Source organism: Orcinus orca, chromosome 15 (genome assembly GCF_937001465.1).
Source record: "Orcinus orca chromosome 15, mOrcOrc1.1, whole genome shotgun sequence".
In the NCBI taxonomy this organism is placed as follows: domain Eukaryota; kingdom Metazoa; phylum Chordata; class Mammalia; order Artiodactyla; family Delphinidae; genus Orcinus; species Orcinus orca.
This window is the reverse complement of record NC_064573.1, coordinates 68,066,515-68,086,022: the sequence shown is the minus strand read 5'-3', so window position 1 is coordinate 68,086,022 and position 19,508 is coordinate 68,066,515. Positions and strand designations below refer to the sequence as shown.

Here is a 19,508-nt window from a genome sequence, read left to right as displayed (position 1 = left end):
TGCGCGTCCGGAGCCTGTGCTCTGCAACAGGAGAGGCCACAACACTGAGAGGCCCGCGTACTGCAAAAAAAAAAAAAAAAAAAAAAAACCACAAAAACAGAAGTCCTCATATTTCCCCATAACCCAGTCATTTTCTTGCACACTCCCTAGCCCAAGGTGTGTTCACTCCACTTTGGAGACATCTACTAGACAATGGAGAGACATGGCAGAGTTTTAAGAAGGTGAATAAATACATGTGTTTCTTTAAACAATTACTCTAGAAGGAATAAGAAGGGAAAATTAGAGGAAAAAAGAGACAAGAAAAAGAAAAATCATTAGGATGCCATTTGCAATAGATCCAGCAAATGACAATGAGGCGCTAAACTATAACAGTGGGGAGTCAGATGTGAAAGATTAAATGACATGCCCAAGGACACACAAGTCATGGGAACTGCCAGAACCAAAACCTGGGTCTCTAGATTGCACTGATCTGGGAATGGTATATAGACGGATCTGCAGAAAGACCTTTATCATGAAATTTCTAAGACTTCTCTTTAAAACTTCTTTTGTCCACAATGCTTATTTTTAAGTCTAATTTTATACTATAAACAAACTGTGGTCCAAAATGAATAATATATCAACTAGCACAGCATTTAGGCAGGTAACTAAGTAATTTGGTATAGCTGTATTAAAATTTGAGACTTAGCTTTCTAATCCAGAAACAAAATGCTTTATCATAGAAAAAGTTCAGGGATTTGAATACACTCTTTTGTAAAAGCAATAAGCTATTCCGAGACACAAATTTACAGGACACAATCCTTATTAGTGAGCTTTGAAATAAATGAAGCTCTATCAGAGAAGTCATTTAAGAAGCCAGATTCACATTATATTAATGTGACAAGTAGAACAAGATAAATACATCATATGATTCTCAAATGACATAATTAATGTAGCTTATATGACATATTCCTATTAATGATCTTTTATTATGTGTGAACAGTAAAATAACATTAGATAAGGAATGAAAAAATCCAATCAGCAGCAGTTTTCCTGAAGGTTTTGACTACAGTCTTATTTACACAGTGTTATCTGATACTAATCCGTGGATTTTAAAGAGCAAAAATCACTTCAGAATTGTAAACAAACATGTTCCTATGAGATGAGCATTTTAATTACTATCATTTCTGCAAATACAAGATAAAAATAACGTGCTGCATGATAGCCTATTAACGTGAGAACATGGGAAAGTATATTTTGCCAGGCCAATAAGGTTATGTTAATAAAAGGATTATGATACTGGATCCGGAGACTGATAGTGTGTCTTAACAATGACTGCCACAGGAGCCTGTGTGGAAAGTGTAGCTGTCCCCTCCCTGAAGTTGTCTACAAAAGATTAGAAGTGAGTGCCAAAATATTCTGGTTTTCTTTAATAATCCACTACAGTCTAATACCTATGAGTCAACTGAAACATTCTGAACCTTTTTACATTTAAAGATCATACCACCCTAAAAATAAATACAAGTTTTACAAAGCAATAGTTCTTATTTACTTTTACATCAAATAAATATTTACTGAGTAACTATATTATCCCTGCCACCAAAAAAGAGGTGTGAAACGTGGTTCCTGAACTTAAGGAGCTTGAAGAATAATTGAGAGCCTAAGATTTAAAAAGTTTACCATCAGTAAAGGACAATCAGCCTAAAAGGGCATAGATTCTAAATGCTCCAGGAATTCAGAGGTAGATAAAAATCACTGTTTCTTCAGGAAGGGGAAGGAAGAAGAGCATCTTGGTGGTAGTATCCAGAAATGAGGGAGCAAAGCTATGGCTAACTAAGCTCCTCACTGGTCCTAAGAGTGGAACATGATTAATCGTGTTCTGGTGGTTTCTTTGTGAAAAAGGTAGCAGACCCTAATTGAATACTCCAGAGCCCACATCTTGAATTTTAGTATTTAGTTAAACCCAGCAAATAAGCAGAGGAAAGAAGAGTAAAGGACTCCCCTTCAATCATGTACCCCAGCTGCATGCTCAGTTAGAAACAAAGAAACCTAGAACCTATGGTCATTCTCTCATAGTGAGCCCAGAATTTACAAAAGCCAGCACTGGTAGTGGCTGACAGGGCACCATGATAGCAAGTTACCATCAATCCTAGCCATGAAGCCCAGTTATAGCAAATGCTGCTTGGAGCAGCATTCTATGGATGATCTTCTTAGCTTTGTTAAAATCACATCAATGTAGTATCACTTTTCATCTGTGGTATAAATGGTTTTTATGAAACAGTTTGACAAAACACATAGCATGTGACTGTACCACTACAAATGTGTTAGCAGACCCAGCCAGAAACCACAGCAATGATCTGATCATGTGAGTATTCTTGCAAGAGTAAAAAAATAAACCTAATCTTTGTAAACACTTATTGGTGCCCTACAGGAGTTGAATATTCTTCCAAGGAAGCTTCCGTTTCCAATGTAGAAGGAAGAATTGTTCTCAAGCCACCACCAAATAATCACACAGTACTTAATGGCTCAGCTTAATTTTTAATCTTCTATGAACTTTGCAGAATTATATCTGATAACATGATGATTTGGGATTATGAATGCAGTGAATAAACACAACCTTCTGGTATAGCAACTTAAGCATCACAGAGTGAGTAAATACTGCAGAGTGAATCCTAACACTTGAAATAGAATCTTCCAGAGTCCAGAAATCCACCTGACTGCCAAGAATAATACTTCCGTGGTTCAAGCAATACCAGTACCCAGAGGGGTTTCCACAGACATAACCACATGAGTTACTGCATATTGGGTAAAATAGAAAAAACAGACATAGTTTGCAGACATCTTAAAAGTACTCACAAATATGCAATTTACAAATATAGAAGAAATTGGGGGGAGGGCTCCAGGAATACACAGAATCTGTTTAAATTTCTTAATTATATGGTTTCTTCTATGGGTTTTCCTCATCCTAACTCTGATTTTTATGGGTGGTAGGGAGAGACGCATGGATCTCTTAACTAAAACACATGAAACCAATATCACTGAAAGAAGCTCTATGAGAACTAATATATGAGAGATTCTGACTTCAGAATGCAGTAGAAATGACTTCGTTTCAAATAGCAAATTAGATATCAAAGAAAACCTTTCAATTCACCAGGCTGTACTGAAGCAGGGTTTGTTAGATTTTCTAGCAATAAAACAAATGCACAATATCTTCTCATGCATTTCACACATGATTTCTATTTCAGCTCTGATGTAAAACATGGTATCACACATCATGCCACAAAGAAAGAGTCAGTTTAGCTAGTTCAAGTAAAACACCAGGCAGCTGCTAACAGAGACAGGTCATGGCTGGGGAGAGGCACAGCACGTTCAGTTCGCTGTTTTCCTTCAAAAGAATGTCAATAAAAAACACGGCCAAATGAGGTATTTGAAGTGGGGGGAAAAGTCCTGCTATGCAGTGAACCACTGGGTTCACCTAACAGCGCCAGTCAGACAAGTTAGCAAAAGGGAGCCCTAGCCAAAGCTACAGCCGCCAACAACTTGAAGAAAGCTGTCTTTCTCCCTGAACGTCCTGGGGTAGCGACCAGTCCCACATTTAGAAACGTTATTTCTGGGACCAATAGCAATTTATTTTGATAGAACCACTGGATTTTTTTTTTCTTGAGTTCTCAACAAAGGAGCCATATTAGGAAATAATCTCGCAAAAAGCAAAGTGCCCCCTCCCCCTCTTCCCCACGATCGATGCACACACGCCCGTGCACGCTGCCACGCACAGACACACACCCGTGACAATGGCCGGCGCGTGCACTCGCGCGGGCCCACGCAGCCGCCCGGGAGCCCCGCGGGCAGAAGGCCCGGCCGGCCCGGCCCCAGGAGCTCAGGCTGGAGGCCCCGCGGCCCCCGCTGCCCAGGAACCAGCTGCTGGGCGGTTGTGCTAGGGATGCTCGCCCCCCAGCGGGGCCCTGGGGAAGCGGCTGCCAGCGGCTCAGAGCCTATTAACCCCTTGGGGAAGTAGGTGCTACAACACCCACCTGCGGGGACACTGGAATGTGTCGGGAATACAACCCCAAATGGCTCCCCGTAGACGAGGCGCCACCGAGTCCTTAGACCCTGGCAGCTCTTGGCTGGCTCCTGCAAAGCTAATCGTGTGGCTGGCTCCACCGGGCTTCTAAGGCAAAGGGATGTTTCTGAGCTGTCACCCCTGAAGAGTCTGGGCATACCAAGAAGGAAAAACTTAAGAGGGCAATGGACGCAGATCAGACTTGGTAACCCGTCCCTAAGGGACTGGTGTAAGTCCCTAAAGGGACAGAGCTACTTGGACCTGCCCGTCCAGCAAACTACAGAAGGAGTGGAGGGACCCGAGGGCAACCGCCCCCTGTCACCCCTCCCTGGGTCGGGCATCAGGGCCCCGTCCCCACTCCGGGACACTTACCTTCTTCCGGGGCTGCCATTTCATCATATTTGTACAGCCGATACGTGGAACATCAAGATGCTGGCTGGGGGCTGGGGACAGATGCAGGGCAGCGGCGACTGCAAGTCATGCTGCCTCCCTCCCACCCCCTAATTCTTTCCCATATTCACTGCGAAGGGAAAGAGCCCAGGAGAGTCCAGTCTTTTCGCCTTCAGTTCAATGAAAAGTATCCCCAAACCACGAACACACTTCCCACGGGGCTAGGAAGTCCCAGCAGCAACCAGCGTACTCCTGCCAGAGCGGAGCATTTTCCCCTCAGGCCAGCGCCAGCAAAAAGAGCCTGCGGCAGGGGGTCTCCAAGCCGGCTGCAAAGACCCTCCCTCAGAGAAAAGAGGGAGAACGCAAGCTGCTGCACGAACCCAGCCGGGCTCCTGCCATCCAAACCCCTTTTGGCGAATTCTCCTCTTCTCAAAAAAAGATTAGACAAGCAATCAAACCCTCACGCGCAGCCTGGAGCAATTCCCAAAATTCTGGGTGTATTTCTCGTTTGTAAAATTTAGCAAAGAAAATTCCAAAGATCTGTAATCAGAGCTTCTTTACGCTGTTTTCTCTTCTTTCTTGGATAGCTTGGGGAAAGGATCTGCCCTTCCCGAAATGCCTACCTTCCCTGAACACTGTAAATAGGAAAGCTTGGTTTGTGTGTTTAGATTTTTTTTTTTTTTTTTTTAATTCCCAAGAACCTTAGTGGGGAAAGGCTGGAAGGAAATCCTGCAAGAACCCAACTCCACAGCTCAGTCTGCACTAATGACTTCCTTCCCTTCAGTGTGAGCACAGCCTGCCCAGCTCCAGCCACACAGAGCAAATGGTTTCTGGGTCTTAGTGCCACGACATCTGTTCCAAAGCAAAAAGTAAGCACACAGTTTCAGAGGCACCTAACAGCTCCCAAGGAATCAGAGCCAGAATAGACCTACGGAATAAGGAAACCATTCCAAAAGATCTAGATTTGTGAGTTATATCGAGAGAAAAAAGGAATAGAAAAGGTTTCTAGACAAAAAGCTATATAATCTAAAAGTGTGACTTGAAGGAAAAAGATTTAAGATATCTGACAAAATAAAAATTTTAATCAAGAATAGACTCTGCTTCTCTAAATTTAGCACTAATTTTATTATTATAAAAATATTGCTATCAAGATTGAATTTCATTCAGCTTCTATAAAAATGATTCCATCCTATTTAAGGAGACACATCTCCAAATACAATGTAATTCTATTATTTGTCATCCAACATGTTTAGTAATTCTTCTCTCACCATGAGGCTACTTTGATAGCTGGGAATTGATGGGTAGTGTAAGCTACTAGAATACTAACTGATGAACATAATAATAGCAACTGATGTACCATCACTCCATTGTTTCAACAATATTTAACTTATTAATGTCAGAGTTCTATAATGCATTGGCAGGACTGGCTGATGTGGATGATTATAAGCAGATTGGACACTAACTATATCAGATATATTGTAAATGTCATTAAAAGACCCAAAACAGTTAACTAAAACAAATTACTTTTGAGATTTTTTTCTAAGACTGAGAATCTGAAATTCAATGGTGAAATCATTGTCTTTTAAAAAATAATAATATTAATATAGTTAAGCCATGATATGCATAATAGCTACACACCAACCTTACCTCTCTGCTCAATAAAACTATTAAGTGCCTATGATTCAAGCACCTATTATTTGCCAGCCCCTGTTCCAGATGCTAGAAATATGAGTAAGAGGCTATCCCTGCTCTTGAAATTACATACTGCAGGCAGCAGTCACAAATAACACCAATACTCTGTATATGTCCTAACATATCCAAATCATTCTGCACAGCTTAACTTGGATATCTTACTAACATGGAAGTTCAATAAATTCCAAACTAAATTCATCAATCTACCCCCAAATCAGTTTCTCTTCCCAGCTTTCCTATATCTGTCCATAGCACTGTCATTCTTCCAGGATCACAAACTAAAACCTTAATTAACATCATTCCTATGTCTAATCTATCACAAAGTCCTTTCACTTCTTTCTTAAACATTGCTTTCAAATTCTTACTGCTGATATCTGAGGCTGGAGCCTCACAAAACAAACATATATTAAGTCCCAACTAGGTGCAAAACATCATGTAGGATAGAAAGGTATAAAACTAAGTCCCTATGCTAGAGGAAGTTACAAAGAAGTTAGGACAGAGCTGAAGACCTATAAGAGGACAATCAGACATTGCGTTGGTCAGTTGAACAAATGAATTACGTGGTAAGTAGCATTCCAGGAGATGGAAGGAGAAACCATTGTAAACAGGGATGGTCAAGGAAGGTGTCACAAAGGAATCTGAAGTAGAAATTCAGTCAAATGCTCTACCACTGAGCTATACAGAGGAGATACAACTCATTCTAGAGCCAAAAGCCAAGGTCCTTACCACAGGCGGTAACGTTCTTCAGGATCTGGACCCGTCTACCTCTCAGAACTCATCTCTTACCCCTCTTCCACTCCCTTTCTCAGCCCCTGCCATACTGGCCACCTCACTGTCCCTTAAATATATCAAGCATATATGTGTTGCACCCTCTGCCTGAATCACCCTTCCTCCAGATACCCTCTTGGATCCCTCCCTTAGTTCCTTCAGTTCAAATATCATATTAGAAAGGCTGTCTCTCATCATTCCTTCTAAAATAATAGCACTATGACTGTTACCTTCTATCTTCCTTACCCTGCTACATTTACTTCATAGCCTTTATGACATATATTTTATTTATTTAATGTCTTATATCCCCAAGAATATAAATTCCAAGGGAGCAGGGACTTTACTCTGTATAATATCAACACCCAGTGAACAGTGCCTGATACAATAAGCAATCATTAAATATTTGTTGAGTGAAATAATGAAAGAAAAAGAAAAGGGAGAATAGTGTGAGCAAAGGAGGCAAGCCCATACAAGATGTATTCAAGATACAAAATATATTGACCTGCCTAAAATATAAGGCTTAAGAATGAGAACGTTAGAGGCAGAAACTCTGTCTTGTTCAGCTTTGTAATCCTCAGTGCCCAGCATAGTGCCTGGCACAGCAGACGTGTTCAATATTTATGGGATAAAAGAATGAAGGGAGGGTAGAGATTGAATGATGAATGAGGGAAATTCCATTCCATTCCATTCCATATAAAGTAAAAGATACTTTGGCAAGGTATGTTGGAACCAAATGGTAGGGAACACTGTAAGGCAAAGAAATTTGGACTTTATCCTGTAGGATGCAGGGCATTAAAGGTACTAAGAGTAGTCAAGAGGCATGACTGAAGCAGCATTTTTAAGCAATCTAATATAACAAAATATTAACCATGATTTTCTGAGGCTGTTTTGTATATAAACCTTTGGATTTTTAAATTATGTGCATAATTAAAATGCTTATAATGACAATTTGACAGATATGATAGATATCAAAACTGAAATTCACAGGAGTTAACTGACCCCTTCAATGCCACCCAGCAAGTCAATGGTAATGGAAGGACTAGAACCCAAGGCTTAAAAACCAACGCCTGAGTGATGGGGGCAGGAACCTACAATTGCTTAGAGGTCAAGATAAAAGTTTCTATTTTTTACTCTGCCTCTAACTTGCTATACAACAAAAATTATCAGAAGGGCAAGGCAGATGACATGAATAAATGAAACAGAGTCAGGTGTAAGATAAAAGGGAATTGTAAGGATTGTAAATCTGGAGAAAGATAAATCATGTAAAAGAGGGAATTGCTACACGCTACATAATGCTAGTCAATTGATGTCATACAGGAATATCAGTCCAACGGTGCCAGATCCTCTAAATTTTCATGAGAAGCTAAAATTTTCCTGATTTTAATTGTTTGCTCAAAAGTTTTAAAGCATCCTAACAGGCCAAACAAAACATGCCTGTAGGTCTAAATTCCATCTGCAAGTCATAATTTGTGACTGTTGATTTAACCACTCAAGGCTTCACTTTCCCATATGTAAATTAAGAGACCTACATGGTTCCTAATCTATGGGGTGGTTTTTTGAGGGCATCTGTGAATCCATATGCATACCACGCATGGTCTGTGGACTGAAGAGCAATCTCCCATGCTCAGATGTTGTTGGACTTAATAAAAGACAAAGTTACTTAAATTGGGGGAGAGGGATTCTGAGAACAGTGGACTGTAACAAAGGAAACAGAGGAAATATATTTATGTTTCGACATAATCTAAGACTTCAAAGTGAAGTTTTAAACTGGTTTTCAATTTTTTAGGTATATTTCCTTTGGGTCACTTATTTATATGGCATTTCTTTCCCTGCTGACTGGTGAGTGTTTCAGCTTTCATTTAGTAGGTACCACTTGAAAGAAGACCATTACCTAGAAGCCTGTAAATATGAATACTATATTAAATCATCTTGCTTTTTTCTTTGTGCCTTTATTTATTTTGCTTATGCCAAACTGACTTGGTAATTATATCTGAAATGTTTATAGAATTACTATTATACCAGTATACTTTCTCCCTTAGAAATTATTTATATAGAGGTACCAAGCTAACACAGCTCAAAATGTTGTAATTTAGCTTATTGTTTCAAAGATCCAATGTCAACAGTAAGAACACAGTTTCTCAGATATGCAGCTACTAAAAGGCGTTTGTACCACTCCATTTTTAAACATAGCACTTTGCAAATCACTTCCCTAAAGGGAGATACTGTAAAACAGTCTATTAAAGTAGTATTTTCCTCAATAACTTCTTGTCTATTCAAATCTGAACAAAAGCAAGAAAGAGGAAATGAATGGAGAAAACACACCTTTTTTCATTGTTGTGAATTTCTTCAAGATTTCCTAAGGAGTGATATGTCTGACATTGATCACAGGGTAAATGCCCAGAAAAGCTAGTTTCATAGTTATTTACATTTATTGGGTTTTAGAATATTAAACTCAATGTAAAACAGTATTTGGAAAATACATTAATTTTCCCAAAGACCTCTAAATTATTTTCAAGTATTTAAAGAGATATTAGGAAATAAAGGGACAAAAGTGGAAGCATATTTGAGACCAAAAAATTTGGCCTCATTAGTGATATTTCACACAATTGGGTGCTTTCAGAATATTAAAGGTCTTGCTTTGCTAAAAAAAGAAAACTAAAATAACCTGTTGCATAAGAATTCTGCCACACAGCAAAGTAGATGTAGAACCATGCTCCCATTCCTTGGGAAGTAAACTGTTCTACAACATCCAGGAAAAATCACCTCTAACTTTATCCACCTCACTTCCTTCCACTCTATCAGACAGTGTCAGACAGGCTGAAGCCCAATCCTGTAAATTCAACACATATTGACTGAGTACTCATTCTATACAAGGGACTCTACTAGGTACTGTGAAAGGAGACAAAAATAAATCAGATGATTTTTGCCCTTAAGGACAGAGCAGTCTTGTGAGGTTGAAGGAGAAGACAGGTACACAACTAATAAAAATAACAATAACGATAGCAGCTAACCCTACTGATCTTGCCATTCATCTGACTTTGAGAACCCAAGTTCTTAGCACAAGCTAAGTGCTAAAAGAATGAAATAATTGGGCTTCCCTGGTGGCGCAGTGGTTGAGAGTCCGCCTGCCGATGCAAGGGACACGGGTTCGAGCCCCGGTCCGGGAAGATCTCACATGCCGCGGAGCGGCTGGGCCCGTGAGCCATGGCCGCTGAGCCTGCGCGTCCGGAGCCTGTGCTCCACAACGGGAGAGGCCACAACAGTGAGAGGCCCGCGTACCGCAAAAAAAAAAAAAAAAAGACTATGGGAGCCCTAAAGAGTAATTAATTCTGACTGTGGTAACAGAGACAGGTTTTACAGAAGAGGTGGCATAGTATCCTTTCAACAAGCTGAGACAATGTTTGGGGAGGAATGTGCCAGACTGAAGGAAAAGAGCATGAGCCAAAACATGGACGTATGAAAAAATGGGCCACATTAGCAAGTCATCTCACAGATCTGACACATATAACACAAGGCAAGGCATAGTGGACTTAAGGTTAGAGGGCTGTGAATGCTATTACCTTAACAATAATAATAATAACCATCAACTGTTGAGTATGTGCTAAGCATTGAAGTCTTTTATATATTTTTTTTATTCATTGATTCTTCCTAACACCTTTATGAGGAGGAACTATCATTATGCCCATTTTACAGGAGAGGAAATTAAGGCTAAAGGGTTAAGTAAATTCCCAAAGAATCATGGCTAGAAGAAAGGAAATTGGAGTCAAACTCCAAAGCCTTGTTATTAATCCCTGACTTAGAATACAATGATGAGCAGCACAGGGTTTTAATCAAGGCATTAGCAAATCTATTTGAGTTTTATGCTAACTCTGGAAGTACTGTGAAGGACAGGAAGAATATGAGAACAATAAAGACAGGAAGGCCAAATAAGTTTCTATTACAAAAGATCAATAAGGGATGAAGAGGTCTTGAATTAGGGCAGCATAAGCGGAAAAAGGCCCTTCTTGAGAGACATTTCACAAGTAGAACAGGTCCTAAGAACTTGTTACATGAAAGAGACAGAGAAGGAAGTATTTAAAGATGATCCCCAAATTTTTCGTCATCTTTTAGAAAAAGAGATACCCTACTAACTAAAATATGGATCACAGAAAGAACAGGTAGGTACTAAATTTAGTTTGAGACTTATAGGTCCGAGGTAGTGGTAAGAGATACACAGGAATGTAAAGTAGGTAGGTGGAAGGATTGTCTGGAGGTAAGGATATATATCTATGTCTACAGCTATAGCTATAAAGAGATTTGTGGGTCATTCACATAATGGTGACATGTATAAAGCTTTGGTGTAAAAAGAAAAAAATACAACATAATTCACTGCTCAGTTGGGATGGGTGGGAGACCTACCCAGTTTCCTGAGGCAGCAATTTTTATTTGGCTAATAATGCCTGGTTCAAACCTTAGATCCACCATATACTAGCTGTGTGACCCTGGATTAATTCATTTTTCTGTACCTCAATTTCCAACTCTGTAAAATGGAGATAATAATAGCAACTATCTAAGTATGGTTGTTGGGAGTATGAAACTATATATGTAATTATACACATATATAATATAACCTGTATATAATGCTATATGTTTAGCATTGTTGTTATTGTGGTTGTTTTACTATGCTAACCCTAATTTTTTTCTCTTTCTTCATCATACCATGGATTTTGTGTTGATTATATATTAAGGGCCACAAGCTGCCAGAACTAATCTTTATGTGTTTCAGTGGTAAAATCATTTTTCTAATGGGATTTCTGTTCATAACAGAGCAACTGGGACCAGGCTTACTCTCCTGGCGTAACTAGAAAACTGGATAAAATACAGGAAAAACACTGTTTTCGTACTGTTTCAGACAACAATATGCACACAGTACTATGAACCTTGAGAGAAGCAAAACAAATGAGGTAACCCCTATGATCACCCTGGATTTCTGCCTGGAGGCACTTTCCGGACCACAGAGCAGGAAGGGGATCCCAAGCAGAGCACAATGGTCATGAGGAGACAGAGTTCAGTTTGAGGAAGCCAACGAAGCTGGAACATTCCGGGTAGAGAAACGGAGAAAATGAACTCTAAGGGGGCGACGTGGACAGGTGCTCCAGAGATCAACACAGGGGCTTCTTGAGTTCTGGTTGAATACAACGTTGCCCAATGTAGGGCAAAACTCCACAAGGCTAAGTGAAGGGAAGCTGTAAGCAGAACAACTATCAGAACTCTCTAGGGCTGCAGGTCTTTCAAGTTCCAATAGCCAGAGTGGAGGGAATACCTGGGACATTCAGTAGAGACCTCAGAAAAGTCATTTCTTCACAGAAGAGGTTAACTAAAATATACTGTAAACTCACCCTAACAAAGCTTAAAAACAAATCTTGAAAAAAGCACATTTAATCTACAAGTAACTTAACTATCTGGCAGAACAAAGTTCAATACTCTTTGAAGGAAGACAACAAAATCTAGCACTCACTGAAGAAGTCCAGCATTCAGTCATTTTCCAATGAAGCTTATTAAAGGACATGGGCACTAGCCTGGAAATACTTTGTTATCTCTTTGGTAAGCAATTAATCTTTTTTCTTAAATTTTATTTTATGTATTTATTTATTTATTTTGGCTGTGTTGTGTCTTCATTGCTGCGTGTGGGCTTTCTCTAGTTGCAGCGAGCAGGGGCTACTCTTCGTTGCAGTGCGCAGGCTTCTCATTGCGGTGGCTCCTCTTGTTGCAGAGCTCAGGCTCTAAGCATATGGGCTCAGCAGTTGTGGCTCGCAGGCTCTAGAGCACAGGCTCAGTAGTTGTGGCAAACAGGCTTAGTTGCTCCGTGGCATATGGTATCTTCCCGGACCAGGGCTCGAACCCGTGCCCCCTGCATTGGCAGGCAGATTCTTAACCACTGCACCACCAGGGAAGTCCTAATCTTCCATCTTAAGAATACTATGACTGTGTTACAATTTTCTCATATAGATCAGATCAATGGACTATAATATTCTGGGCTACAATCTTGTTACTTCTCTCTACCAGGTAGCCATAGCTATAGGGCATGTGTAATTTTTCTGTTATATAATTTATCAATCTGGGAGAAACTTCAGCATATGTTATCTTTAGTTAAAATTTAGAGAATTTATCTGGAGTAAATTCAGTGGTCAGATATTTGGGGCAGAATATACAGCTTTGGGTTTATGAACCTTCTTAAAGGAATCCTGAATGTCCAAGGGTAGTAATTACATGTGTGTTTTAATACATTAAGGTTTACTTAATAAAGATGGTTGAACTGGGGGCTTATTTACTTGTGTGTTTTCAATCAAAAGAGGCTATATTTCTCTGGCTATGCTTAAAAGGAACACAGGGAAAGTAGATCTCTTTTCAATCCTATGGCAGGAAACAGGCTTTGAGAAAAGAGTCAGTAGAAAAAAAAAATTATTCTTGAGGTCCATTTGGAGGCACTATACTGACTTGTTGCTATGAATTTATAAGCAACCAAATGGATCACACTCACCAAATAGACACCTGTTTATGGTTGTTGAACTGCCTGGTATCTTAACTCTCATCCTCTGTTTTGGGGGAATTCCCCATTATCCGAGTCTTGGTGGAATGTAGGAAATATCTCTCATGACAGTAACCAAAGAGGTCAGATAATTACTTGATATCCACCACCCGATAGCTGGGATAAAAACATAATACCTCTGGCAAAGTTTTTTGCCAGAAGTTTGAAAGTGAAGCAAGTGACTCAAAGAATAATGACAGAGAGAATTTACTCTAGCAGGACCCACAGAAACATCCGGTTGCTACGGCCATCAGTGCCATGGAGCTCATCACCATATACAACATCCAGCCGCAGTGGTGGTTCCAGCTCTGGCAACCAGGATACAGCAGTTACTGTGGGCCCATTATGGCTGAAATCCAGGTACCTTTTGATTAGAAGTCACAGTTGTTTTCTGTTACTTGCAACTAAGAACCGTGGCTGACTCACACAGACACATTTGATTTTGTTTATATTGGGACACAAGTTCTTCTTGCATGAATATATACGCATGAACAGATATGTATGTACGCTGGAGAGCTCCAAGGCACAGTCTTCTGCTCTCTTTTCTGCCTATAATTACTCCCTCAGATCTCAGCTAGTCCCAAGCGTCTAAATACCATCTCTTAATTGATGACACCCATATTTATACCTCAAATTCCTACCTCTCTGAGCTCCAGACTTGTATAAATAACTGCCTATTCAACATCTTCACTAAGACATCTCAACAAAATTCTTGATTTTCCCCCAAGAATCTGGTCATTCTTCAGTCTTATTTTATCTCAATTAATGGCATCTCTATTCCTCCAGCAGCTCAGGCCAAAAACTTTAAACAGTTACCTCTGATTCCGCTCCTTTCCTCGCCCTCAATATCTAACCCAATACCAAGTCCTCAGCTCTCTACCTACAAATTCTAATTCATATCCTACAACTTCACATCACCTCTACCCCTTCTTCTTTAGCCACAGTTGTCATTAATATCAACTGGACTACTACAGTAGCTTCAATTTGCTTCCTGTGATCCAGTCTCTCTGTGTAGCCAGGATGATCTTTCAATAATGTGAATCAGATCATGCAGTTCCCTGTCTGAAACCTGCTTAAGGCTTCCCTTTGCACAAAGAATAGAAAAACGAAGCCTTTACCACGTCCCACAAGGCCCTCCCTACATCATCTAGCCTCTACCTTTCACCCTCATCTCTTACCATACTTTTTTTTTTTTACATCTTTATTGGAGTATAATTGCTTTACAATGTTGTGTTGTGTTAATTTCTGCTGTATAACAAAGTGAAGCAGCTATATGTATACATATATCCCCATATCCCCTCCCTCTTAAGCCTCCCTCCCACCCTCCCTATTCCACCCCGCTAGGTGGTCACAAAGCACTGAGCTGATCTCCCTGTGCTATGCAGCTGCTTCCCGCTAGCTATCTGTTTTACATTTGGTAGTGTATACATGTCAATGCTATTCTCTCACTTTGTCCCAGCTTCCCCTTCCCCCCCCCCAATACTTTTCCTTAACTGTGCTGTGGCTAGACCTGCCTTCTTATGTTTCCTTTATGACCTTGGTAGTTGCAGTTATGTCTGCCTGGAAATCTATTCTTCCAGAATAGATATTCCTTCTCAATATTCAAGTCTCTTTTCAAATAATAAGTCCTCAGGGAAATCCTCCTGAACAAAATCAACTACCCTCCCCAAATTGACTACATCTCTCTTACTTCGCTTTGTTTTCTTCAAGCCACATATTACAATTTGAAATTGCATTATTTACTCATTTGATCACTATGTCACCCAACAGAATGTAAGGTCTAGGGAGTGGTATCTGTATTGTTCACCACTGTAAGTCCAGTATTTAGAACAGGTCCCAGCACATATTAAGTACTCATTAAATATTCATTCAATGAATCAGTGAAATTAATGTTGGTTATATGATAAGAATACATAGAATTTCCTTTTGCAATAAAATTTTCAGCATGGTATTTATTCATTTACCAAAGGATACTTGTAAATACATTCAGTTCTAAAAGATACACTCTCCCAGGTAACGCCAGAAGGGGCTTTTCCCGTTAAATCAGTATTACACCCTGGCCTAAGTCTGAACATGCTTAATAGAAAAAAATATAACCTTCTGAAAAATAAGCAATAATTATTCTGAAAAATAATTATTGCCCAATAATGTTTTTTATTTAAGAACTCCAGTGCTATCACTTTCTATTTTCATTTGTATTAAAGAGACTCTTACATTAACCCAAAAATGGGTAGATAAAATGATCTTTAAGATAGTTTAATAAATAAATTAAAAACACTTTGAAAACCTTAGATGAAGTACAAATCACTTGTCAAAAGTACAATCTCATTTGTCAAAACATGAAAATGAGAAAAGAGAAGACACAGAAATAACAGGCTCAGAGCTGCCAAACTGACAGGCTGTCTTAAGTGAGATAGTCAAAACATTCATATGCTAATTTTTAAAGTGCTGTCTATCTGGCCATCCATATAAAAACAAGAGAGGGCTTTTTCTTCCTATTTCAAAAGTATATGAATGGGTCATATAGTGGACACTCTGATTACAAATTAAGCAATAGCAATTAAGATCATAAAGAATTTTCTGTTTATTCTGAATGCACATATAAGACAAAAACTAACTTGCATGGAAGGTAATTCAGAAGATCCAACCCCCACAGAAACACTCTTTATCAATTATACCATCTAGGGCTTCCCTGGTGGCGCACTGGTTGAGAGTCCGCCTGCCGATGCAGGGGACACGGGTTCGTGCCCCAGTCCGGGAAGATCCCACATGCCACGGAGCGGCTGGGCCCGTGAGCCACGGCCGCTGAGCCTGCGCGTCCGGAGCCTGTGCTCCGCAATGGGAGAGGCCACAGCTGTGAGAGGCCCACGTATTGCAAAAAAAATAAATAAATAAATAAAAATGATACATTGCCAATCCTTCACACTCAATAAATCTGAAGTTCAGTGGACACTTTTAAAAAAAAAATTATACCATCTAACACAATTATTGGCAGTCTTCTGCACGTAGAATACGGTGCAAAGGATGACTTTCCATGTTAGTAGCTGGGGTTAGCTATATACTGTAAATTACAAAAGTTGAATAGCAAATAACTACCAAAATATACGAATACTATTTTAACCAAAATATACAAATACTATTTTAAATTATTTTCCTTTTTGATTTAGTATCTTAAAGGATTTTCATGTTCACATTTCCACTAGGTATTCCTCCCTCTTGCAACACTAATAATTCTAAACAAAAGAGCATCTCCTTGAAATGTTCTGTTTACTGGGGTGATGAATCTATCATCAAATCAACACTTTCGTGTATCATCCCACCTGCTGGGATGAGGAATCCAGTCTAGCAATATTACTGAAGTTTTGCTCAAATTTGCTTTGTTAAGAATGTTGGTATTTCAAAGTGGCGGGGAGTGGGGGGAGTGGTGGTGGGATGAACTGGGAGATTGGGATTGACATATATACACTAACATGTATAAAATGGATAACTAATAAGAACCTGCTGTATAAATAAATAAAATAACGTTAAAAAAAAAAAAGAATGCTGGTGTTTCCAGACTTGGATTCAGATGTTCTGCTGCTAAAAAAGAAAGTGACACATACTGTATGATTCCATTTATATGAAATGTCAGAACCGGCAAAAAGTCGATTAGAGACAGAAAGTCGATTAGTGAGTGGTTGCCAGGGTCTGGGCAGTAGGAGAAAGGAAGAGTGGCTGCTAATGGGTACAGGGTTTCTTTGGCGAGAGATTAAAATGATTTGGAATTAGATAGTGGTTGCACAATTTAGTGAATAAATGAAAAACCACTGAATTGACACTTTAACAGGGTAAATTTTATATGTGAAAAATATCACAATAAAGCTGTTATTTTTTTAAAAGGTGATCAGCTTTCCCCAATTCACAGAAAAATTAAGTTAATACATAATTCTCTCTACTTAAAACTTTTTCTCTCATAAATTTTTAAATCTTTGGCATGAGCTATCACTCACCTTCTAGCACCAGACAACAAAAATTAAAAATTAGCAAACTAATGTCAGTATGAAAAGTTGAGAAAACAGATCAACAACATTCTTGGTTAAATGGGTTATTTTATTCATGGACATGTGCTGATGATATTAATTTATTTTAAGTATGTACCACAAAACCATTTTCTGTAATTATCATCTATAGAGCATTTGAAAGATATAATAAAATGTCAATATTTTATAGCATTCCACTAAGAACACCATAGCTCTATATGGTGTCTGGTTTAGACACATTAGAACCAATGAAACAGAACAAAGCTAGTAAGGCCAAATAAAGATGAAACTAATCTGTATCTTTTTTTTTTTTTTTTTTTGCGGTACGCGGGCCTCTCACTGTTGTGGCCTCTCCCGCTGCAGAGCACAGGCTCCGGACGCGCAGGTTCAGCGGCCATGGCTCACGGGCCCAGCCGCTCTGCGGCATGTGGGATCTTCCTGGACCAGGGCACAAACCCATGTCCCCTGCATCAGCAGGCGGACTCTCAACCACTGCGCCACCAGGAAAGCCCTAATCTGTATCTTTATAACAACATATTCTAGCCTAATATGGTTCATCTATGACTACAAACTCTTAAAAAAGAAAAAAAAAACTGCACAAACCTTTCTCAACTGCCCCCAAAAAGTAGGTGGAAAGGTTGTTTCTTATAATTCTCACCAACTTTAGCACCACCATTTCAAACATAAAATTTTTAAATTTCAATCCTAAAACACAGTGACTATTCTGTGTCAGAATCAGTTCCAACTTAAGAAAAAGAAATCTTAAAAAAAACAAAAACAAAAACCTCTGCTTCCTGAAGCAGTCAGATCGTAATGACAAGTAACAGTCACAATTTTCATACCTGCTAAGTGTAATGCTATTTATTTTATTAAACCCTCATTTTTTCTGTATCTTAGTCAACTTATTTGGACTTTCTAGGTATAAAATATGTTTCCTGTATTTTTGTCTTAATTTTATATGAAACCCTGTTTAAACGTTTTACCTCAAAAAGCTTAGAGTACAACTCAAAATAATAATAAAATGCATTTAAATGGATAAAGAACCTGGGTCTGAGGATTGAGACACAGAAAGAGAGAGGAAGGATGAAAGGAAGGAAGAGAGGGAGGGAGGGAGGGAAGAAAGGTAACAAATTCATCCAGAAAGAAATACAAAACCTAGTAGAGTTTAGTTTGAAGGTAGTATGGACTTCATTCAAACTTATATCTAAAAACCACTCTGAAATGGGTGAGACAATTTGAAAAATTCCAGATGTGTCTAAGCCTGGTTTTCAATAACTTTCTCAATAATCTCCCCAAAAATAGAAGTTCTAATACAAACCAGGATTTGGTAAAGACAGAAACATCAAAAGATATGTTCCTAAACAAGAGGCTTAATCTTTTTTTAAAAGTCAGTTCTGAAAGGTAGTATTGAAATATTTACCCTAATAATAAGTGTAGTCTTGTTTTACCAGATCATTAGCATATCATGCATTCCAGTAAAAAAGATCTCCTACCTGTAAGCGTGTGTCTGTGTGTGTGTGTGTGTGTGTGTGTGTGTGTGTGTGTGTTGTGTGTGTGTGTGTGTGTGCGCATGAGCTAGGAGTGGCTTGGGAGTTTTTATATTCCTACTCGGAAGACCTTATTCTTTTTTTTCTAATAGAAAGGCTAAAGAAGGTGAGTGGAACCTGACACAAACTGCCTTGCCCTCCAACCTTTCTCTCAAAGTGCCACCTGCTTCCCTCTTCCAGGTCAGGTCGGTCCACCCATACTCCAAGATCAGCTTCTGCTTTTTGCAAAAAAAGTATACATTAGCAAGCTCTTTTTCTTGTTACTGCTGTTGTTCCATATTAACGAGGCAATTATCTTGTGTTCAATCTCCTAAACTGATGCCTTGGTACCTATTCCTTATCCAAGTTTTTTCTTCCTTGTCTCCAAATACCCAGAAACCTGAACCAAAGCCTGCCTCTTGCCCTCACGAACAACTTGATACCTGACTTATATACTATCTGACTCTGATCTTTTGTATGTATCTACTATTTTGGATTGTCCTCTGCTC

The 19,508-nt window shown here is 39.2% G+C and overlaps 1 protein-coding gene across 3 annotated transcripts in view; it reads right to left on the bottom strand.

Annotated features, from left to right (window-relative positions):
- TTC28 (tetratricopeptide repeat domain 28) overlaps positions 1-19,508 on the bottom strand; it is a 590,731-nt gene that overhangs the window by 398,152 nt on the left and 173,071 nt on the right. Inside the window, exon 1 of one of the 3 annotated variants that reach the window (XM_033412750.2) lies at positions 4,409-5,283. The exons of the other annotated variants lie outside the window; for them this stretch is intronic. Within the exon in view, the coding sequence (XP_033268641.1) occupies positions 4,409-4,435 (27 nt within the window). The 5' untranslated portion in view covers positions 4,436-5,283. Of the gene's footprint in view, positions 1-4,408; positions 5,284-19,508 lie in introns of those variants that run through there. 3 annotated transcript variants of the gene reach the window in all.